We start from the raw sequence: 24059 nt of genomic DNA, 5'->3' as shown, positions 1-24059 counted from the left end.
CTTCCCGGTGGGACTGGAGAGGAACCTCGGAACCCGCTGACCACGGCCCCCTGGCGCGCAGAGCGCACCCCAAAGTGCTGGGCCCCCGCGCCCCGCCCGGAGCGCAGAGAGCGAGCCGGGACCCGAGGGGAGGGGAGGGGTTGCGGCGAGCAGTCACTGGCCCAGCCCGGCTCCCCGCCCGCGCCGCCGCCCCTCCCGTCTAGGCCGCCGGCTGCCTCGGCCAGGAGGGCGCCCCGGGGCCGCCGCGCGGGCTGGGGACCGGGCCCGGGGCGCGCCGCCGACTCCTGCTCCCCGCGGCGCCCCCGCCCCGAGAGGCCGCGGCTTTACGAGGTTCGGGAGCGGCGAGGCCTCCATTAACACCTCCCCGGATGGCGGCGGGGCTGGGAGGGCGGGACGCAGCCTCGGAGCGCGCCTCCCGGCACCGGCCCCGGGGACCCTCTGCCCACCCCCCCTCCTCCCCCTCCTCCTCCTCCTCCCGAGCCGGAAGCATAAACAGAAAATAAAAGACAGGTGGAGGGCGCTGCGGGCCAGAGGTGAGGGATGAGAGAGAGAAGGGGCGGGGGAGAGGTTTTCCCATCCCGCAGTTTATTTATTTGGATCAACAGAGGGAACCTCGGCGAGACCTGGGGGCCGGCCGCCGCCTCCCTCCCGCCCTCCCGGAGGACCGGGCTCTTGCGGGAGCATCTAGACCTCAAGGTAAGACCCGGGGGGCGGGGGCGGCCTGGCGCCAGCAGCTTTCTGCCCGGGGCGCGCGCGGAAGGACGGCTGGACGCCCTACGCGCACCGCCGGCGCCGGGTTCCGAGGACCCGCGCGGTGGGGGAGGGGGCGGGGGAGGGGGAGGGGGAGGGGGCCTCTCCCCGCAACCTGCCCGCGCGGCTGACGGCGGCTCTTCCTCGCAGGGCGGGCAGCCTCCGCCGGCTGAGCGGCGCCGAGGATGCTGACCGGCACGACGCTGGAGGCAGGTGAGGACGGGCCGGGCGCTCGCCTTCTCGGGTCCTTCTCTTGGACCCTGGCACGGCGTGTGTTTGTGTGCGCGCGTGTGTGTGTGTGTGAACATGTGCACCCGCGTGTGCGTGCTTCTCTGGGTGGAACGGAGAGGGGTGTGTGTGTCTTAGAAGTGACCCGCGCTGGGGAGGCGCAAACACCCAGCCGACGCCGGCCTTTCTCCGGGCGTCTGCCCCTCGGGGGGCGGAGGCCGCGGTGCCCAGAGCCCAGCGGGGTTCATGCGCGGGGGCTGCGCTCGGGTCCTCCGGGGAAGGGTGTGGGGGCCGGGAAGGCCGCTCCCCCCCACCCCCCTCCCCGCAGGGCCTCGCTGGGAGCGAGCGGCTCCCGCCTCGCTTTTGTTCGCTGCAAACCCCGGGCCGGTGCGGCGGACCCGGTGCGGGACGCGCCCCGTGATCCCCCGGGCGGCGCGGGAAGTCGGGGGAAGGGGCTGCAGGTATCAGAGCGCCTGGTCCCCGACGCGGAGGCCGCGCCCGCGCAGAGGAACCCGGGGACCCGGAGGGAGCAGGTGGCCGGCGGGCGCGGAGCCGGGGCGCGGAACCGGGGCGCGGACCGGGCACACGCCCCGCAGGTCCTGGGGGTTCCCTCGGGTTCCCTCCTCGCGGGAGAGTCCGAGGCGCGCAGGCCGCAGCCCAGCCGGGACCTGCACCCTCGCTGGTGGGGAAGGAGGGTTGGCACCGAGGGGTCCCCCGGTCCACGGACTGGAAGCGGCCCGGCGGCTCCCCGCCCTCCGCCCGCCCAACGCCGCCGGGCGCCCAGCGCTGGGTGGTCAGCGCTCCGTGCGCGGTACTCGCGCCGGGACGACTCCGTGGGTCCTGGGTGCTCAGAGCCGATACCACGCCTTTCAGACCCAGGGCGCCTCTCCACCAGCTCGCGGGGCCGGGAGGACCGGGCCAACCCGCGGGCGCGGGGTCTTGGCCTCCGACACGCAGGTCTGAAGAGACCCAGAGCCGCTGGTGTTGGAGATGCAGGTCCGGGGCCCCTGGGAAAGCCAGGCTTCCTCCCTCCCCTCCGGGGAGTCTGGGTCCGAGCCCAACACAGGGTCTCTGCCGTCGTCCTGGTGGGAATCCCGGACCCTGACCCCTCGGTCCAGCTCCTGCGCCCCAGAGTCTATCCAGCCGCGCGCCCGGGGAAGCGCGGGAAGAGCGGGTTGCGTGCGCCCAGCGCCGCGCCGGGCCCAGCGGCCAGAGTTCGGCCCCAGGGCTCCGAATGGCCTTTGGGTTCCGACTGGAGACGGGGTCTGGCTTCTGGGCCACGGGCGAGGCGGGCTACTTTCAGGGCACGCGAGGGGTGGAAGAAGGCAGCGCCGCCCAAATGGCCTCCGTCTAGTCCTTTGAGAGAGACAGGGGTGGCGAGGAGGGCCCCCCTCGGGTAATTTACCGGGGCTCCCCGACCAAAAGGGTAGGACACCCCCGGCCACACACCCAGATTCGTTAGGCGTCCTGTCCGCCTCTCCGCTCCCGAAGGAACGGGAGCAGGAGGCCGGGCTGCCATTTCCGCGGAGCTGAGTGGACCTCCCCAACCGGTAGGCCCCCTGCCCCTCCCCGGGCTCCCCGCTAACTTCCTGCATTGGCTGAGCCGGAGGGGTCCGGGCCCGGCCCGTCTGCTTCATCCTGGGAAGCAGCAGATCCCGCGGGGCGCAGGAACTCATTACCCGACTTTTATAAGAAGGAGCAGGCATAGCTGGGAGCCCAGCCGGAAACTGCTTCCAGAAGGCGCCCTGCCTTTCTCAGGAGCTGAGAGAGGAACAACAGATAGGGGTGGGGCGGAGATGAATGAGTGAGTGAACGAATGAGTGAGTGAATGCGTGAATGAATGAGTGAATGTATGAATGAGTGAATGAATGAGTGAATGCGTGAATGAGAGAATGAATGAGTGAATGCATGAATGAGTGGATGAATGAGTGAGTGAGTGAATGAGTGAGTGGATGGAAGGCTGACAGGACTCCTTGTCTTTGCCTGCCCTGGACATTAAAAAAATATATTCTTTTATTGATTTCAGAGAGGAAAGGGGAGGGAGAGAGAGAGAAACATCCATGATGAGAGAGTATCATGGATCGCCTGCCTTCTGCACTCCCCACACTGGGGATCCAGCCCACAGCCCTGGCTGGGAATGGAACCCTGATCTCCAGGTTCATAGGTCAAGCTCAACCACTGAGCCACGCTGTCCCAGCTGCCCTGGACTCTTTCCACAACGATCTGGCTTAGTTTCCTGGCGTTGCTGGTTAAACTTTCGCTTCCCAGAGTCTCCGAACTTTCATCTCTTGCAAGGAGAGAGTGGTGTTCTTGGGGGAGAGAGAGTCTTTTTTGTTTTTGCTGAGCTTCTAGAACCCAAAATCCAAGAACAGCCAGACCGAGTCCCGAACCCCCATTTGGGCAGGAGGTGTGTGTATGGGGGGGGGCGCGGGGGGAGAGTTCAGCTCAGAAACCAGAGAGAGCAGGTCCCTGGATTGCGGTCCCATATTTCCCATCTCCTAGGAGCTTGGAGCCTCCTTCCAGGAATGGACAGATACTCCTCTCCCAGACCCCATGCCTTCCCCTCCTCCTCTGGCCGGAGTCCTTTTGCCTGCTGACTTGTGGGGGGCCATCACCTCTTTGTGAGGGGACCTGATGTCTGGGAGAGAGGGGTGCCCAGCCCCTCCTTGGGGCCCTTTGCTGAGCTCCCAGCAGGCACGCGGGTTTGCAAAGCTCATTGATTTCCGTCCAAAGGGCCTAATTACCTTACTTACAGTAAACAGCCACCCTGCTGTCGGCCAGGGCTGCCAAGCTGGGCTTCGGGGAGGGGAGCCTCCGGCTTAGTCCACTTGATTGGCTTCATTTTTGTGTGAAATTGTGTTTTTTTGAGCCACATTCTGACGCCCCAGGACCTCACGGCGGCGTCCGGTCTGCAAATGACATTAGTCCTGATCCCTAGAAAAGAATGGAGAGGGGGGGGTCTTGGGGGTCATGGAAGGGGTGACTATGGCAGCTTCAGAAAACGGCGTTTTAAAAAGGGAGTCAGGCTCTGCACCCAGAGTTCCCTCCTTCCATTCTCCCCCTCCTCCCTCCCTCCCTCCCTCCCTTCTTCCTTCCCCTCTTCCGCCCTCCCTTCTTTCCTCTCCCTCTCCTCCCTCCTGTCCCTCTCCATCTTTCCAGGTTTGGCACAGTTCCTTGTCCTTCCTGCATTGGGAAGGGGGTGGGCCGCCAGGGGACTCCCGGGGTGCCCAGGATGTGTCAGGACACAGCCCTCTGCTCCTGGGATGGCTGTGGGAAGGGTGGGACCCAGGCGGGCCACAAGGAGGAAGGCACCGAGCAGCCTGCCTCCTCCTCTCCCTTTCAAGCCAGGCCAGTTCCCGCAGGCGCCCCAGTTTCCAGCGGCTCGGGGGCGTCTGGAGGTTTGAATGAATTGACCATCTCCTGGGACTGTGGGCACTTTCTAACAGGGCCCAGGAGGGGCTGCCTGGGACAGAGGGAGACAGAACAGTGTGGCCACTGGTGAGATGCTGGCCAGCGCTCACCTTCCCCCCTCCCCAGCGAGGAGCCCCCCCCTAAAGTCCCTGGTGCGGAGTCTCTGGGCCCCTGTCCGTCCAGGGCAGTGGGGACCCAAAGCAGCAGGCCCGCTCCCAGCTCACGGGATCCCCAGCGCTGCCCACACTGACAAGTGTCCAAGGGGACGCCAGCCTGGCTTGCCATGGTCCCTCAGACCCAACCAGCTAAGAAAGGAAGTCACCCATCCCTCCATGGACGGGACCAGTGGCATCCTGATGCCCACAGCCCCCCCCCCCCCCCACACACACACACTGATGTCTCCAAGAAACCCCTTTCCCCAAAAGTAAACTCTACCAACACAGCCTCTCCCGTCCCCAATCTCTCGTGGGTGTGGGGGGCGGCCCCAGCCCGAGGTAACGGGAGTCCCCGCGGGGAGGGAGCGAAGGGCCAGGGGGTGGGCAGGCCAGGCATCTCTCTGAGCCTTTACTTCTTTGGGGGCTGGAAGCGGTGAATGAGCGGAGGACCAGCAGGTCCCAGGAGGAAATTCAAAGTTTGGAGGGAGCCGGCCTCCGGTTGGCCTTGAAGAGCCCAGGTCTGGTGCCAGCTTGGAGCCAACAGGCCGGCTCTCTGGCTCCTGAGCCTGGGCGGGGACCATAAGGGCTCCTTTTAAAACGTGGTTGCCGGGAAGTCTAGGGTGTGTGTGTGTGTGTGTGTGTGTGTGTGTGTGTGTGTGAGTGATGTCTGGTGTGTGTGTTGTGTGCACGCGCGCGCGCCCCCGCGCTGGGGGAGCGGGGATGGCACGGCGGCCCCCTCCCGCGGCCTTCCCCGACCCCCCTCGGTCCTGTTTGTCCCCGCTCGCCCATCACCGGGGGTTGAGAGGAGTATGACAGGTCTTTGTTGTCTGAATAAAAAAAAAAAAAAGCCGGTGGCGGCCCCGGAGAGGGAACTCCTCCTCCTGAATGATCAGCCATGGGCTGGCGCTCGGCGCTGCGCACATTGGCCGCGGCGCGGGCAGGAGCAGTCCCAGCCCGACCCGCAGGCACGGGGACCGCGCGCGCCCGGCCGGGGACCCGCCGAACCGAGCCCGCGCCCCCGCCTCCCCCTTGGTCTTCAGAACCGTTTTCTGGCGGCACCAGAACTCGGGCTCCTCCCGCGCGGCGGGCGCTGCTCGGCAGTAACTCCGTCTCCCGGAGCCGGGAGCTTCCCTCTGACCCGCCCGCCCCTGCCGCCCGCGTTGGTTGGTTTTGCGCGCAGCAGCGGGAGCCGCCGGGTTTGGGCTCTTTTTGGTTTTTTCCTTCTTCCCTCTCTGTTTCTTTCCCTCGCATTGCTTTTTCTCCCCAAGCAGATCGCTTTCCCCTCTTCCTGCCTCTTCCCTCCGCGCTCTCTCCCTCCCGCCCTGGGTCCCTCCCCGGGCGGCTCTGCGCTCCCTGCGCCGCCGCCGCCTCCTCCGCGGTCCCCGCCGCGCGCGCCCGCCCTCGGATGCGCTGAGAGCCCCCGGCGCGAGTTTATGGAAATAGTGGGGTGCCGAGCCGGAGACGACGCGTGTCCCTTCCGCCCCCCAGCCATGCTCTTCCACGGCATCTCCGGAGGCCACATCCAGGGCATCATGGAGGAGATGGAGCGCAGATCCAAGGGCGAGGCCCGCCTGGCCAAGGGCGCGCAGCTCAACGGCCGCGACGCGGTAAGGAGAGGGGCCCCGGCACCGCGCTCTGCGTGCTGCGGAGTCCCGGTCCCAGCGGCCCCGGGAGGAGGGTGGGTCGTGAGGGGACCGCGCGGGGCTGGCGGGTGGATTTTCTCGGCTTCAGCGCCCGCCTCTCGCTGCCGTGAAACGTCTCCACCGCGGAGACCCCGCTCCCGGCACCGGAGGCCGCCGCTGTGCCCAGAAGCGCAGGGGATCCGGGAGCGAGCGGATGGGGACCGGAGACTAGGGTCCCAGAGCCCCTCGGCGGCCCGGGGTCTCCTCGGAGCGAGGGGGAGCGAGTGGGATAGAGAGGGAGCGAGAGCCGGGCGCGGGCTGTGGGCTGACGGCGTCCGGGCCATGCGGGAGCCGGGGAGCCCTGGTCTTGGGTCTCACGACGGTGCCTTTGGGGGGACTAGGAAGGAAGGAATGGGCCACCTCTACTTCTCCGGACCTGGGCACCCCCAAACGCAGCGATTTTCGGGGTCCCTGGCAGCTCAGCTCGGCCTCGCTAGCGAGTCAGGACGGCGCCGCGCTGCGCCCCGGGCCGGCCCCGTCGGCTGTGCCGGGAAACCGGGTAAAGGAGCCGGCGGAGCGGGGCGCGCAGCCCGGGGGCAAGAAGGAGCTGAAAAGCGACGTGATCCCTGGCGCCTGTTCATGATACTCCCAGGCCCGTGCGCCCTGTAAAGAAAACCCTTTAATAATCTCTGAGCCGCCGCTTCCCGTCATGAACCGCACCCCGAACTGGAGGGGAAACTGCGGATGTGAGGACCCGCCTGCGGGCCCTGAGCGGAGAACCATAGACTCAGCGGGCGCGAAGCCTGTGGCCGCTCAGCCGCGTTTGGGGTCCCCTACCCCCGCCATGAGCCCAGCGGGTGGACGTTTCCGCATTTAAAACCCCAATTCCGCGCGCGGGGCCCGGGTCCCAGTCGAGGGCGAAACCTGACTTTCTAGGCCCGCCCAAGTGTCCTGGAAAGTCCGACCCGTTTCCGCAGGCCTTGAAGGACATGGCCAGAGCTTAGCTTTCCCAATCCCCTTTTAGGGGTCACCCTGTTTCAAAACCATCAGCCAGCACCCCACATTTCCCAAGCTGGGGGCTCAACCCGGCGCGGGCTCCCCATCCTCATCGGGGACGCAGGCAGGGATTGAATTTGAGCACCAAACCCACGTCCAGGACGAAGGTCTGTGTGCACCCTGGCTGGGCAGAGGGGACCGGCCCGGGGGACCCCCCTGGGAACTGGCACTCCCCACCAAGACCAGAAAGAGGACCAGGTCCCCGGAGAATCAGGGAGAACGACTTCTGCCCAGTTCATCCCCCTCAGAACTCTGTGACCAAACCGCCAGCTCAGGCACAAAAACCTGCCCCCTCTCCCTGCTCCCGGGGATTCCCGGGACGCAATTGTGATCTCGTTCGTTTACAATCAATCCCCTTCCCGCCCCCCAACCACGATGCCCGCGGATTTCACTCCGCGTGCGTCGAAAGCCGCACTTTCCATCTTTTTTTCATTTTGTTCGGGTTTGGAAACAGGCACCAAACTAGCATCCTTGCGCGCCCAGGCCGTTTTCAAAGAGGCTCGGGGTGGCCGGCGCGTCCTCGGGTGGCCGGCGCGTCCTCAGGTGACCAGCGGGTCCCGGGGACAAGCGGAAAGGGAGTGAGGCGCACAGGGGCGCGAGGGAAGGTGTCCCCGCTGTGGGCTGTGGCCCTCGCGCGCCCTGGGTCCCGCGCCCCCCTCACCCGCGCTGTGTTCGCCTTGCAGGGCCTGCCCCCGCTGAGCCCCGAGAAGCCCGCGCTGTGCGCCGGCTGCGGGGGCAAGATCGCCGACAGGTACTACCTGCTGGCGGTGGACAAGCAGTGGCACCTGCGCTGCCTCAAGTGCTGCGAGTGCAAGCTGGCCCTGGAGTCCGAGCTCACCTGCTTCGCCAAGGACGGCAGCATTTACTGCAAGGAGGACTACTACCGGTGCGCGCCCCCCTGCGCCCCGGCCCGGAGCCCCCGTTCCCTCGGCTCCCCCCACCTTTCGCCCCGTCGGGGAACGGTTAGGGGACCGGGGACCAGGAAAGTCCACTGATGACACCTTCAATCCGCAGCCCCAAGACGGACCGTGAGGATGGGTGGGGGGTGGGTGGGGACCCACCTGGGATGTGCAGGGTCCCCGTGACCCCCGCGCGCCCCGGCCCCTCGCAGCGCATGGAGGGAACCCCGCCGGGAAGTCCGGGTGGAGTAAATGAACGCGTCACTGTCCTCCCAGATGAAAGCGGGTTTTTTTCCGTTTACTACGAACCGGGCAAGGTCCGCGCGCTTTAGTCCCGGGCGCTGCGCTTGGGCGAGGGCGGCAGGGACAGTGTGAAGGACCTGGGAAGGCAGGACTTCCCAGCCCGAAAGAACGGGGACCCCATTCCCAGTTGCGCCCCCGCTGGGGAGGGGGGGACTCCAGGCTTCCCCGGGGCGCGTGCAGTTACTCCTCCCGCGGACGCGCCGGGACGCGGAAGCGGAGGGTGTGTGCGCGCAGGGATCCCGCTCCGCGCGCAGCCCCGGGAGAGAGGCGGTTAGAACAGAATCCGCTGTGGAGCCCGCGAACCGTTTCACTTGCGTTGCGATTGCATTGCCTTCCCGTTCCTGGCGAGTCAGAGAGTGCAGAGCCTGCTGTTTTATTTTCTTTTTTTAAAAAAAACAAAATCTTGGCCCAACTGGCTCAGGGGTTGAGCATCAACCCAAGGAGGTCACGGTTAATCCCCAGGTCAGGGGACAGGCCCGGGTTGCAGGCTCCATCCCCAGTGCAGGGCGCACAGGAGGTAGCCGGTCCGTGATTCTCTCTCCTCATGGATGTTTCTATCTCTTTCTCCCTCTCCCTTTCCCCTCTGAAATGAATAAAAATATTTTAAAAAATCTCCATGTTAGAGAGGGAAGCTGAGGGCCAGTTGCTCTCTCCCATCATGGATGGTTCTCTCTCTCTCTCTCTCTCTCTCTCTCTCTCTCTCTCTCTCTCTCTCTCTCTCTCCCTCTCCTCTACCTTCCTGTCCGAAATCAATAAAAATATATTTTAAAAAATCTCCATGTTACAGAGAAAAAAGCTGATGTGAGCGGAAGGGGTCTTTGTCCCGTTTATCACAGGACAATGAGCAGATGGAATGAATGGCCTGGCCGGGTCCCGTCCTCTCCACCCGGAATGGAGCGCTCCCATCTCAGGCCTGGGCCCCGCTGACCCAGTCCCCGGGGGTCCCCGCGCGGGAGCCGGCCCTGCCTCGGCCTCCACCCGCGCCCTGACGCCCGCGCCACTGCTCTCCTTCCAGGAGGTTCTCCGTGCAGCGATGTGCCCGCTGCCACCTGGGCATCTCCGCCTCCGAGATGGTCATGCGCGCGCGCGACGCCGTCTACCACCTGAGCTGTTTCACCTGCTCCACCTGCAGCAAGACGCTGGCCACGGGCGACCACTTCGGCATGAAGGACGGCCTGGTCTACTGCCGCGCGCACTTCGAGAGCCTCCTGCACGGGGAGTTCCCGGCGCCGCTGAGCTACACGGAGCTGGCGGCCAAGAGCGGCGGCCTGGCGCTGCCTTACTTCAATGGCACGGGCACCGTGCAGAAGGGGCGGCCCCGCAAGCGGAAGAGCCCGGCCTTGGGAGTGGACATCGTCAATTACAGCTCAGGTGGGTCCCCGCCGCCGCCCTCCATCCCTACACCCCACAGGCCTCCTGCCCGTCCTGGATCTGGTTCCCAGAAGCCCCTCTCCCTGCTCATCCTTGTCCCTGGGATGGAAGGAGTAAGGGGGAGAGGAGGGATGGAGAAGGAGAGGGAGGAGGGGGAGAGCGACAGGGAGGGAGGGAGAGAGGGGGCCCTTTATTTAAGTTGTGGCCAGAAAAACACTCGTCGCCACGGGTTCCAATGGCTTCCCCCAACAGGCGAAGTCAAGTTCTGGTTGCCCATTAGTTAACGAGCCCATTAGCGTCTGGCTCCCACTCCCAGCCAAACAGCCCTCCCGGGCGATTCCTGGGTGGAAGCCACTTTATAGATCCTGGAGAAGGTTTCCCTAAATATAGAAGAAAAAAAGAAAAGCTTCAGAGCCCAGCCCCCCCGTGGGCCCTGGGGGGTGGGGTGGGGGCAGAGGCTGCAGTCGGTCGCCAGCCCGAGTTGGTTAGGAAAGCGGTTGGCAAGAGTGTGGAAAAAGCCATCCCTGAGGTTGGTGAGAGGTGCCGGTGGTGGGTGAGCTGGCGGCTCCCTCCGTAGGTAGGTCAGGCCGGCCAGCTGTTCGCCTTTCGATAAGCCAGCCAGAGGAGCAGGCCCGGAAGGTGGAGAGAGCCTGCAGGTGAGGCCCATTGGGGGGGGGGGTGTCTCTGTGTCCCGGCTGCTCTTGGCCCTACACCCACCTCCTCTTTTAATTGAAAACAAAAGGCAGGCCAGGCCACCGTGCCGTTGGGGACACAGGGATCAGTCTCCATCTCTCTCACTCGCCCATTTCCTATTGTTAGTAGCCTGTACCCCCTGGTGAGGATGGGGACAGGCCTGGGGACCCCAGTCTCACTCTGCATAGGGTAGAGGCCCCAGCCACTGGGATTCCAGTGGCCCTGGGCCAACTTTGGGGAGTCTAAGGGCCCGCCCTGTTGATGTGACTTCCCAGGCCCTGGTCTGGCTCAGGCTGGGAACCTCATGGGGGGAGGGGGACTCGGCCTAGGGGAGTCGCTCTGTTGGAAGGGACCTTGGGGACCACGTTGTGGCAACCCCACTCTGTTGCCATGAGCAGGAATATCAGCCGGGGCTCGGGCACCCCAGAGCGCACATAGATGTCTAGTTTTCTCTTCCCCCAGCGACTGGTAGGGCACCTGGTCTGTCTTCTGGCTCCACAGTGTCCCACCCACCAGGGACGTGGTTTGTCAAGGTCAGGCAGCAGGATGGAGCGGGTGGGAACCCCCGAGTCCTGCTCGGAGGAGCCCAAAGTTTCCAGGGTTGGACCCGGTGGGTGCGCGGGCTCCCCAGCGCGCTCGTCCCCAGGAGAGAGGGGATGGGGGATGGGGGCCCAGCGCGGCTGCAGCTGTCCCCATGGTTTCACGCCAGGGTCACTGGGCGAAGGAAGGAGGGCCGCCGGCTCCACAAGGCGCCCGCCAGGCAGGTTAGTGTCCGGTGGCGGGTGACCTGGTTTTGCCAAACCCGGTAGGTAGAGGGTCTCAGCTTCCTGCTCTTCCCGCCGCACTCCGGCGAGGGCTCTGGTTCCCGACCACTTTGCCCAGCAAATGACTTGGTGTCATTGGGTGCGTGGCTCCCGGCAAGACAGCTGGGCAGGAATTGTTCTTTATTAATAGACGGTGACATTGGAATCCGGGGTCACTCAGCAAGGCTCTAATTAGAGAGAGAGAGAGAGAGAGAGAGAGAGAGAGAGAGAGAGAGAGAGATCAGCGGAAATCCCTGTAGGGTGAAGGACAATTCTCGCTAAATGGAGGCCAGCCTGGTTTTCGCTCCGTTTATTGAGCCGAATTGGCTGAGTGTGGTCTTGCTTAGCATCTTCCTTCACGTCAGGAAGACGTGAGGAGCTATAAGAGCGGTAGAACGTTGCTTCTCCTACTGCGCTGAGGAGACCCAGCGAAGACAAACCTGCTCCTTTAAAAGAATGAAAGATTCCTTCCATTGGGGTCCTCCGTTTGCAAACTGGTGCCGCCACCAGGCTGTGGAGGAGGAGGAGGAGGAAGAGGAGGAGATGGAGGAGGAGGAGGAGGGGGAGGAAGGAGATGCTGTGGCCGCTCTCACCCCCAGGAGTTTGCCCATAACTGGCCCAGATGCCTCTTCATTCACCCGCCCCATCCCTCCCGGACTCCCCCCTCCTCCCCCCCAGAGACGAGCGAGCAGATAGCCCATATTTCTCTCACATCAGCTGGAAAGAATCTGGAGAAACGGGGTCCAACATGCCTGTCTGAAAATCACCCCCCCCCCCCCCCCCCCCGTTCGTTACAAAAATGCCCGTGAGTTTAAGGCCCGTTTGTCACAAAACTAGCGAGAGAGAGGCTTGGGCGAACCCAAAGCGCTCCGAGGCAGGAAGTCAGATGGAGCCGCCGCTACACTCTCCTTGGCCTTGGGCTCCCTGGGCCGGTGGTGCCATCTCCGCTTCCGTGTGGCTAGCGCGTCTCGGGGAGAGTCACACCGACACCAAACAAATAGCCTGTGGCCCTTGGCATCCTTTCCGAGAGGTGGAGCTGAAATCTGCTAATGAGGCGAAGGCTCCCAGCGAAGATGCTTGACTTGGCAGGGATCGGGTTCCTGCAAATGCCTTGCGCTGAGAATATTCCTGTTGGGGTTCTCCGTGTGCAGAGAGGCAGCTATTTTAGGAAGCGACGTGGGAAATGTATCCGGAATGCTGGGTGTCCCCCCGCCCCCCCCCCCCCGGGTGGAAAGAAGTAGTCTAGGACAGGCCACTCTCACTTGGATACTTGAGCATTCATTGAAAGTCGGAGCGTTCGCGGCTCCTCAAAAATCTCCCTTCCCAAGTTCAGAAGCTCCTGGTAGCTGCTCCGTCAGCTTGGCACTGACCCCTAGTGGTCTCCCAGGGATCGGTTCCGACGAGAAGGTTCCTTCAGAACAGGAGAGCGCCTGGGTGCCCGTTCTCTAAGCGGCTGCACAGCGAAATAGTCAGATCTTCTCATTAACGAGGCGCCAGATGTGCGCCCAGAGGTGTGTGTGTGTGTGTGTGTGTGTGTTTAAGACAGTTTTAAAAGAGAGATCATTTCATCTCATGAATCAGGGGGCGGGGAGGGAAACCCCACGGCTTTCGAAGGGGACCCCAGGGACACACTCGCCATCGCGGGCGAGTTTACAGAATGCGTTTGCAGTTACAGGCAGGTGATGCGGGCGAACTCGATCGCTCTATTAAGCTCAAATACGCAAGTGATAACGCAGTCGCCGAGCATCCCAGGTCCCCGCATCCATGCAGTGAGGTGCTAACCGTCTCCTTGCACCCGGAACTGGCCTCTGTGAAAGCAAGGGCCATCCTGGCCTTCGACGCCCTGAAATTTTCCTCCGATTAAAACCTCATCAGCCAGGGAAGTGGAAGCGATTTTATCAAACCTCCCCATCATTTTTGTTCACACGCTTCCTTTGAAAGGCTAATGAGCATGGAGATAGGTTAGGAATCAAACTCATTTCTAAGAAATAGGACTTTGGGGGGAGAGGGAGAGAGCGAAGGGCCGCGTTAAACACCAGTGAAGTCTCCTGTCCCAAGTGTAATATTCCGTTCGATGTGTTGTTCAGGAGAAGTGACGTGTTACGTGTGACAGGAACGCAGTCTCGTTGGCAGAAGCCGGGGTGACTAAGGCTGGCCCCTCTGACCGTTCCGTCGTGGGTACATTTATAATCCGGGGGTGAAATACAGCCCAGGGAACTGGAGACAAGTACAGTTTTATGGCGGGCCATAAGGTGCTGTTTCACCCGTTTGAGGATATAAAAGTGTCGTTCTGTCGGGCATTTGAACTTGACATCGCCCCACTGGGCTGACATCGGACACAATTCCAAGTATCTTCTCCGTTGTCGGATCTCCCGGCATATGCTACCCTTGCTCGCGGAGCTTAAGAAGTCCACGCTCAGCATGGGGGGGGGGTGTCTAAGTTAGATTCCATCTCCAGTTGACTTGATTTTGCATGAATCGTCCCGGACAGTGGTGTTGATGGCCAAGGTGCAAAGTCTGCATTGCACGCTATTGAGCTCCCTGCCGGCCGTGTGCTTGGCGTAGGAGCCGCAGAGGGGAGCTGGTCTTTCCAGCGTCGATGAACTCACCTGCCCTGTTACACCTGGGCTGGGCGCCCTCCTCCTTCTGTCTCTGATGGGAATACAAACAAAGGAGGCATGAGTTCATGCCTGGTTCCCGTGACACGAGGGAGAATTTCTTATTTAAATGCGTTTCGTGATGTGGCTGATCTCTTGATGGGACACTGCTTATCTACTGTGTTTCCGTACAGAAGAGGATTTATTGAAAATATCTTTTAGGAAATAATTCTAACCAGAGCATCGCAGGCAGGTAATATTTCACCAAGCAGAATGGAAGCGCTGATATTAAGAGATGCCTCGCTTGCTTCAACATTCAAGTTTCTCCACACCCCTCCCCTGCCCACAGCGACATGATCAGGTTGATTTTATTTTTTTAAATTTATTATTATGATTTTAAAAATCCTTATTGTGGAGAATCTTACAGATGTTCCCCCCCTTTTCACTCCATGGCCCCCCTCCACTGGGTTCCCAACCTGCCCCAGGCCTTCACCCCCTACTCTCTGTGTCCATAGGCAAGATCCTTGGTTCATCTCTGCCCTCTCTCCCCCACTTCCCTCTGAGATTCCTCGCTCTGTTCCCTGCTTCCTTGCCTCTGACTCCATTTTATTCACCAGCTTATTTTGTTCATTCGATTTCTTGTTTATTTTGATTTTTTAGATTCAATGGTATTGCTTGTCATTTTATTGTTTTCAGGTATTCTGTTATAATGCAGTAAAATTCAGGCTGATCAGATGGGAATATTCATCGGATAAGTATCTGAAATAAGCTTTACAGGGGGAAAAAAAATTGCCACGGCCCTATAAGCTGGGAAGTTGGCCGAATCCGTGAATAGCTAGCAAGATGTTTTCGTTTTGTGATCATGTTTGCCGTGTAGAGCCGGTGGGTTCTTGGAAATGACCTTTTCAATGCACAGCTTTCTACCCCGGGGACAATGACGTGCAGGCTGGGCTGGTTCGCCCTCAGGAGGGCTTTGCGAGGAGTGAGGAGAGGCCGCTCGCTCTGTGCCAGGCCTGCCAGGGCACAGCTCAGGCCCTCTCACACCCGCCAGAGCCACGGGGCGAGAACTGGGTCTGGAAATGAGGACTCTCTGAGCTGTGAGCTGTGAGCTGTGAGCTGTGAGCTGAGCTCAGGCCTGTGCCCAGTGCAGACAAGCCTGGGCTCATGCCTCCCGGGAATATGCATTAAAGCAATTCAGGCACAGCCTCCACGTTCACCAGCTACAGCCAAAAAGCCCTCAAAAGCCATATTCCTGTGATTGCATAAGCCATCTACGCATTTCTATTGTGTAACTTTCCCCCTTCTCGGGGCACTTGCTTCTTCCTGATGGACAAGGTTGTAGGAAGCTCAGAAAAGGCTAAACATTGGGCCCCGGCTGGTTTAGTTCAGTGGTTAGAGCATCGGCCTGTGGACCAAAGGGTTCTGGGTTAGATCCCGGTCAAGGGCACGTACCTCAAGTGCAGGCCCTGGTTGGGCGCGTGCAGGAGGCAACCCATCGATGTGTTTCTCTCACATCGCTGTCTCTCCCTCCCTCTCCCTCTCTCTAAAAATCAATGGAAAAAATATCCTCGGGGGAGGATTTAAAAAAAGAAAGAAAGAGCAAAGGCCGAACATTGGAACTGACTTAGCTGGTGGCTCCCGAAACCCTCAGATTCCAGAGCGTCGAAATGAGCGGCCGGCATGGACCTCACGGCAAAGGCTCCGGCTTCGGGGAGTGCGTCTCCGTTCCCAAATACAGGCCGAGTGGAGACGCGGGGTCTCTATAGACGGGGTGCGGAGGGGCGTACATACGTTAGGACGGGGTGGTTTTCTTTTCTCTCCCTTTTGGAGACGTCTCTCGCTTCCACACTTGCAACTCTGCCTCTTACGTTGTCCTGGCAACCGTGAAGCACAGAGGAGCCAAACGGAGTGTTTTTCTATGACATGAGCTGTGGTCCTGGCCACCTCCCCACGCCCATTGGGCTGACTTTGGCAACTGACCTGCTCTGGTTGCCTGGAGACCCTCCTGGTGGGACAGACCGCCTTTTCCGCGGCTGTTTATTTTTTCATTTTATTCTATTTTTATTTTTTAAAAATATATTTTATTGATTTTTCACAGAGAGGAAGGGAGAGGGATAGAGAGTCAGAAACATCGATGAGAGAGAAACATCGATCAGCTGCCTCCTGCACACCCCCTACTGGGGATGTGCCTGCAACCAAGGTACATGCCCTTGACCGGAATCGAACCTGGGACCCTTCAGTCCGCAGGCCGACGCTCTATCCACTGAGCCAAACCGGTCAGGACTCATTTTATTTTTTAAAATATGTTTTTTTATTGATTTCAGAGAAGAGAGAGGGATAGAAACACCCATGATGAGAGAGAACCATGGATGGGCTGCCTCCTGCACCCCCCGCCCCTCCCCACCTAGTGGGGCCTGAGCCCCAAAACCTGGGCATGTGCCCTGATGGAGGGGGAGGGGGGAATCGAACCCGTGACCTCCTGCCGCATAGATTCCGTGCTCAGCCGTGGCCGAGCCCAGCCCCCTCCTCCTCCCCACGCGAGGGCCGCCCACTGAGCGCTGGTGGGTTCCCTGTGCCCCCCGACAGGTTGCAACGAGAACGAGGCCGACCCCCTGGACCGCGACCAGCAGCCCTACCCGCCCTCGCAGAAGACCAAGCGCATGCGCACCTCCTTCAAGCACCACCAGCTGCGGACCATGAAGTCCTACTTCGCCATCAACCACAACCCGGACGCCAAGGACCTCAAACAGCTCGCCCAGAAGACGGGCCTCACCAAGCGAGTGCTGCAGGTAAGAAAGAAGGCGCCCTCCTCCGCCGTGCACCCCCCTCGCCCCCCAAATCCCACCCCCTGTCCCCCGGCCAGGGCGCCAGGTCTGCCCCCTGGTGCAGGGATTGCCTTGGCCAGGGCGCCAGGTCTGCCCCCTGCTGGCTGGTGCAGGGATTGCCTCCACCGCGTCTCCTGAGCTGACCTGAGTGATGCTCCTGGAGGGGGTGCTGAGCTTTCTCGGGGGGGCTCCCCCGAAGGTGCCCCAAGAGAGAGCAGCATCTTTAAGAATGCAGGTCCCCCCGCGCCCCCAGAGATGGAGAATGGGGTCCTCCAAGCCAGCACAGCTGCCTCCCTGGTCTGCAGGCCTCAGGGATATTACTTGCACAAGCCGTGGCTTTACTTGTTATTTATGTTATTTCATTTTTATCTAAGCTGTGGCTGTCGAGGGGGGCTTTCACGCTGGGCTCCCTCACAGACTTGTGGGGGACCCTGCCTGGCTGGCTTCTCAGCACACTCTTAGCAGCCAACTCAACTGTTGTGTTACCACCTTCCAAGTTCAGGTCCACCCCCCCCCCTTTTATTTCAACTCCCCCAAAGCCACCGTAGGGCCCGTGTCTCAGCAGCCCATTGGAGCGGGTGTTTTCTAGAAAACCAAGTATTGGGTTTGGATCCTGACCTCAGCCAGGTCAGGCTCTCCGCCTGATGAAAGAAATGGCAGGGGGTTGAGATGGCTCCCTGGGCCCCCCCTTCCATGTCTCAGGGGTAAAGGGCAGGCATTTAAAATCCCACCCCCTCCACCCGTTTGGGGCTGTTTGGGGCCTGATGGCCCGGGAGGGTTTCCTTCCTGTGCTGAGAATACCTCCCGTGCGTCCGTCTCAAGAGCAGCTGAGTTCTGGGGGAATGATGCTCGCTTCCTAGGAGTGAGTCAGACTCTGGCAATGGCCGCCTCTCCTCCTGCTCAAAAGACAGCGGCTGAGGAGGAGGCTGGTGCACTTTCGGCCCTTTCTCTCCGGCTTCTGGGGTGTCACCACTTAAGCTCATAGGTCCCCGGTGGCCCTTGTTAAGCCTGGGGGCGGGGATACAGGCAGTTGATAGAATATCTATAGTATTCATGGAAGGGATCTATTGTTTTAAAAAAGCGCCAATTTTTTTTAAAAAGCAAATAAAAAGGACCACCTCTCCCAAGGAAAAGAAACCATTATTTTATTTTTTTATATTTAAAAAAAATATGTTTGTTAAAAAATATTTTTATTGATTTCAGAGAGAGGAAGGGGGAGAAAGAGACAGAGAGAGGAACATCCACGATGAGAGAGAATCATTAATCAGCTGCCCCCTGCACGTCCCACACTGGGGATCGAGCCCACAACCCGGGCCTGTGCCCTGAGCGGGAATCGAACCATGACCTCCTGGTTCATAGGTCGACACTCCACCACGGAGCCAGGCCGGCCGGGCTAAAATATGTTTTTGTTTATTTATTAGAGAGAGAGGAAGGGAGAAGGATAGAGAGATAGAAACATTGATGAGAGAGAAATATCATCCATTGGCTGCCTCCTGCTCGGCCCCTACTGGGCGATTGAGCCTGCAACTGGGGTACATGCCCTTGACCAGATCGAACCTGGGACCCCTTCAGTCTGCAGGCTGACGCTCTACCCACTGAGTCAGACTGGCTAGGGCAGAAACAATTATTTTTAAAAAGACAAATATATATATATATATATATATATATATATATATATATATATATTTTTTAAAAAGGAGCCCAGCCAGTGTGGCTCAGTGGTAGAACATCGACCTGTGAACCAAGAGGTCACAGGTTCGATTCCCGGTCAGGGCACATGACTAGGTTTTGGGCTCCATCCCCAGTGGGGGGCGTGCAGGAGGCAGCTGATCTACGATTCTCTCTCATCACTGATGTTTCTCTCCCTCTCCTCCCTTCCTCTCTGAAATCAATAAAAACACATTAAAATAAAAAATGTTTAAAAAGGGACAACACCATTTACTTTACAGAATTGTAAGGATAAAAAAAAAAGAATGAAAGGAAGGAAGGAAGGAAGGAAGGAAGGAAGGAAGGAAGGAAGGAAGGAAGGAAGGAAAGAAGGAAGGAAGGAAAGGGGGGGGAAAGGAAAGAGAAAGAGACAGGGGGAAAAAAAGAGTCTAAAATTAAACCGCGGTAAAGACATCCCTTGGGATTGGTTTGCAGGTTTGGTTCCAAAACGCACGAGCCAAATTCCGAAGGAACCTCTTGCGGCAGGAGAACGGGGGTGTGGATAAAGCCGAGGGCCCGCCGCTCCCAGCGCCGCCCCCCGACAGCGGCCCGCTCACCCCGCCTGGCCCGGCCGCCCTCCCAGACCTGGCCGACGCCCCCCTCACTGTAGTGACGGCCGTGCCCTCGGGCATGGACAGCCGCGAGCCCTCCAGCCCCTCCCAGACCACCTTAACGAGCCTTTTCTAACAGTGGTTTCCTGTTTTTTTTTTTTTCTTTTTTAAATGCTCCCTCTTCTTTCGATTCTGATCCTAATTATTATTATTTTATTATTTACAAGACCTCCCTTCCCCGCCTCCTAACCCGCAAGGTGTTTGGGAAATTAAAACAGCTTGGTGTGTAGCATCGGCAGCCACGTGACGAATGAGTTTACAGCCCCGTCTCCTTGACAAAGTGTATTTTTTATTATTATTATTTTTTGTCCACAAAGTGTAGTTGGATTTTTGGTGGGGTTTTTTTGGTGTGTTTTTTTTTTTTTAAATTAATCAGATCATTCAGTCGGCAAGGGGAGTTTTTGAATCCTCCAAGTGCCTCTTAAAATTGTATGCTACTTATTTCCAGAAATCTCGGAGGGGGAAAAAAAGAGAGTGGTCTTTTGATGGGCAAATATTCATATTCCCTCTTAAGTGATTGGGTTAATAAAGTATCAGTCGATGAAAACGCTTTAGGAAAGCTTGAAATTGTATGTGTGCTTAGGGAATTTTGAAAACGTCCCATTTAAAAAAAAAAATTTTAAACTGAAAAAAGAAAAATGTTTCGGTCACTCCTTTTTCTTACGAATGAGGAATATGATTACACAAAAGCACTAACTGTAGCAGCTCAAATAGGAGAGATTCATTAGATTTATGAGGCTGAACAACTCCTCGGGAAATGGCACTCTTAGGGTTGCACAGCTTCACAAAACTCCCACTAGCTCCTTGCTTTTCAACATTTGGACAATACTTAAACTCCCTACGTACCCACAAAACTCCAAATAGGACTTGAAATCCTACATTTTTTAACCTTCCAAAGCTGCACATGGTAGTTGTAAAACCATTCTGTCCAAGTTAATCCCCCCACCCCTTCCAGGGAGCGTGAAAATAAGCAAAATACAATTTTTTAAGGAGTCGAAAAAAAATCAGCTTAAACTTAATTAATAGCTTTATGAATTGGCTTGAGCTGTACCATGATATTGTGTCTGGCATTCTACGTGAATAATGTTTTAAAAAAAAGCCAACCAACTTAATAGACAAATGCCAACAATGAGCATTCTTTGATGTTCTGTTTTGTTTTACTTTGGCACAGCTCGATATATTTGTCAGAAGCAAACTTTTCTGACATTGGAGATTCAAAGTCATTAACGTAGATAAACTCACAGGCCTCGTGGATGCTGATCTGAATATATTTCCTAGTTTACAGTAGCATTTTTTTGTTCTCCTTTTAATTTAAGCTAAAATCGTAATGGTCTGGGCAGTGGTGAATGTCCATGTGTAGGCTTCCGTTGTAGTTAAATACCAATTAGAATGTGGATTTCCTAAAAAAAAATAAATAAATAAAATAAAATAAAAAAAGGAGTCAAGATATATGTCTTGCTTTAGTGGATTGTTAAGAATAACTTTGCACATGTTCCCCACTTCTTGGACCCCTCAAATCTCCTCTGGTGGTCGAAGTGGCAATTTCATAGATTTTTTTTTTCCCCCAAGGTGTCCTGGCTGTTGTGTAGACGTGTGGTTTCCTATTGACAGTTCACTGCCCACATTTAAGTGCATTATCGTAACTCTTGCTCAGGGTCTTTAGAAAATTAGCACAGAAAGTAGCTTATTTTTTAAGAAAAAGAAAAATAAAGATGATGGGAGATAAGTTAACACTGTAACAGAAGGAAGGCGTGATCGCCATTATGCGGTGTCATCTTCGACGGGGCGGAAATCTCGACTTTCCCCAGTTCTATTCGATTTTGGGCATTTACCACTAACCAGACCAAACAACCTTGATAAGGCTGAGATGTTCTTCACACACTTTTACAGGTAAACTAGCGATACTTACACATGTTGTTCTTGGACGGAACAATCTATGGTACTATAGGTCTACTTTATGAAGTAGACGGATTTATAACTCAGTTCTCCTATGTGCCTTAAGGATCTCACTTAGAAGTAAGTTTGTGAAAAGAAAAAAAAAAATCAGGATTATATGTGTTGTTCGTTAACTTGTTTGAAGCCCTATGACGCCTCACTAGTTTTGTACTGTTTTACCTCTTATTTCTGAAACTCTTTTTATGGTGTAATCCGGTTAGAGGGACGAACATGTCATAGAAAGCGGTGTGCACTCTTTCAACTATAGTTGATAAATCCAATAATCTTATATATTGAGCTTCGTGTTTATAGTACAGTAAGTGGTCTAGCAGAACTGTCCCTGTTTTCTTTGTTTATTGATAAATGCATTGTATAGAAACTATTTCCCCTAAATATTTATTGGACCAAACAATTGTGATTTATCCTATTAAATTTGTGTGAATAAACCATTTTGAATCTAAGGAGTTTTATTTCCCACAAGTTTTATTTAAAGCTTAACCGGACCAATGTGTTTCCAATACTATACAGTATGTAAAAGCTACTAAAAGAGCAATACAAACGCTTTTTTTTAAAAAAAAAAAGTAGTCAAACATACAAAGAGTTTTAAGATCTCCAAACTTCTGATTCGCTTGAAATGTACGCCCCATTGCAATGTCATTCTACGTGGAGTTGCCTTTGAATCTATTTTCTTAGGCTACAAGTAATGCCCCATAGATTTGAGTCAGCCCAAGTTTTGGAATTTAAAAAAAAAAAGAGAGAGAGATAACTAACAGATAAAATGATTGCATGAAAAAGAAACCTTAAATATGATTAAGATTTCATAGTAGGTCTATTGAGCACCAATGGATGTTTGTAAATCTAATTAGAAATTGACCCCTAAAAGCCGAGTTGCTCTGTAGTTAATAAATTGTCACTATGATTTTTTTCAGGGAGAACAAATCTTGGGGTATTACAGCCAAACATCCCGACGATTGAAAATTCCCTAAAGTGTATTAAAAGAAGGGGAAAGTTTGATCGGAAATCCACAGCAGTGAAGACAAAGACAAATATTAGGTTATGCTAATCACACACTCTAAAAACCGATTGAGCCAAAAAAAAAAAAAAAAAAAGAGCGAGAGAGAGACTGAAATGTCATTTCCTGATGGTGAACAATAAATAATTCTGTTCTTCATGATGCCGAACACACACACACACACACACACACACACACACACACACACACACACGGGGGCTTCACGTGATGTGGCTTAAAACCAAACGAGATAGACCGTGTGTATAAACAGAGCCACCGGCAGCCGTATGCCCGCCTCACCCCTGAAGCCAGTTATCCTCGGAAAAGCAAACCCCCGCACACCTGTCAAGCACAGTGCAGCCCCCCACCTTCCTCTCACCTGCTTGCTCACGTGCCCTGGTCCTACCTGTGAAGGCATCTTCCAATGGTAAAGTCAGAGCCACCCCAGGCCTCACTGAGAGAGAGTAGGGAATCACCCCCCCTCCCTCCCCACTATCTCCCCCCCCCCCCCCCCCCCCGTAATTCTAGTCTTGTTTATTCCTTTCGAATCAGAAATCTCTGCATGTACCTCTCCACCCGCCACTCCCGGCGTGCACCTCTGTATGAAGACTTCTCTTTGCTGTTTCCTGTATGATCAGTAGCTTTCACGAATAAACATTGCCTGCGATGCGAGCAGAGTTCACTGTATGTGAGAGACACACACAGGGTCGAGGTGAACGTTGCACGCTGTCCCCAGGAGGCGGCGCCGCGCATCTCCAAGTAGGAGACAGGTCGAGTTGGGTTCGACTGTCGAGGTTCCGTGCTGGTAGTCTAGGATGCCATTGCTGGCCTGGTTTTGAACGTTTCATGGATCAATGGGCGTGTATTAAAAAAGAAAAGAAAAAAAAACCACACACAAAGAAACCCAGAATGGCAACACAATAAACGCAGAATCGAGTGGCACGTCAAATCTCTGCAGCTTTTTTTAGACGGTTAGGGTGGCATTTACAGACGCTCTGTACGTTTACATGTTCGCTATGCAATGGGCAGACTGGTCGCAGTATCCAAATACATCCTTGAGCTCCGCAAAGACCCAGCCTTTGCGGAGTTCAAACTACATGACACGACACGCAGCGGGAGCACGTGGAGAGGGGAACACGTATGGAGGAAGGAGGTTTGTGTTGCTTTTAAATTGTTAGCGGGGATGTTGGAAGAAAGGATTTTCTAACGGTTGCTATTTAGCTGTATATCCAAAGCAGATGTGAAACACGTTAGCGTATAATGTTCCAGGAAATTTTTCATGCTGATGAAATTTTTATTATATACAAATGAACCCTATGTAAATGATGTAACTTTTACGAATGACAGACATTAAATATTTCACTGACATGTGTTCTCAGAATTTTGAATGTTTTCTTAAATGCTCTCACTTCCTGAATACCCCCCCAAAAAAGAAAAAGAAAATGTAAAGAGAGAAAAACTCACTGGTTAAAAAAAGAAAAAGAAAAGAGCAATAAACCATGACACGCAGATAATTCTGAGCGGTCGCCAAGCATGCTGGATATTTATGCCTCGTTGAACCCCCACTCCTGGTTTAGTAACTTAGATTTTTGGATCCGTTTCCAGCCAGCGTGTGGGAATCTCTTGCCTCCTGTTGCCCATCTTCCCCATCACCTGGGGCAGTTTTGGTCAGAAATATTGTGGCTCCTCACTGGTCCTACAAACCTTTAGGTACTTGTCTGGCCTGTGAGATGCAGGGAGAGGGCAAGCGCATCACTGAGAGTCGACATCAGGGGGACAAAACAATACGTATTTGAAGCAGCACATTTTAAAATTATTTTTACGTTTTAGGTACATTTTTATTGATTTCAGAGGAAGGAAGAGGGAGAGAGAGATGGACACATCATGGATGATGAGAGAGAATCACAGATCGGCTGCCTCCTGCACGCCCCACGCTGGGGATGGAGCCCGCAACCCGGGCCTGTGCCCTTGACCGGAAATCGAACCGTGACCTCCTGGTTCATAGGTGGATGCTCAACCCCTGAGCCACGCCGGCCGGGTGAAACAGGCCCATTTTTTTAAAAAAGCAAGAGGAAGCATGC

General features: G+C 56.4%; 1 protein-coding gene across 4 annotated transcripts; it reads left to right on the top strand.

Annotated features, from left to right (window-relative positions):
- Positions 1-935: 935 nt before the first annotated feature.
- On the top strand, positions 936-22273 carry LHX9 (LIM homeobox 9; the record flags this gene model as incomplete). Of its 4 annotated transcripts, none has more annotated exons than XM_081114399.1 (6): positions 936-963; positions 6033-6151; positions 7906-8108; positions 9440-9795; positions 16475-16677; positions 21896-22273. In XM_081114399.1, the coding sequence occupies 6 exons, from the start codon at positions 936-938 to the stop codon at positions 21950-21952; spliced, it is 966 nt and encodes a 321-aa protein (XP_080970525.1). In that variant the 3' UTR covers positions 21953-22273. The 4 variants fall into 4 exon arrangements, with proteins under 4 accessions (XP_080970525.1, XP_080970523.1, XP_080970524.1 ...); XM_081114397.1 differs by lacking the exon at positions 21896-22273 and adding an exon at positions 18856-19192; XM_081114398.1 differs by lacking the exon at positions 936-963 and having other exon boundaries at positions 5978-6151.
- Between the last annotated feature and the right edge of the window lie 1786 nt (positions 22274-24059).

This window comes from Myotis nattereri (assembly GCF_964212035.1).
Source record: "Myotis nattereri genome assembly, chromosome: 20".
NCBI lineage: Eukaryota > Metazoa > Chordata > Mammalia > Chiroptera > Vespertilionidae > Myotis > Myotis nattereri.
This window is presented reverse-complemented; position numbering and strand designations above follow the sequence as displayed.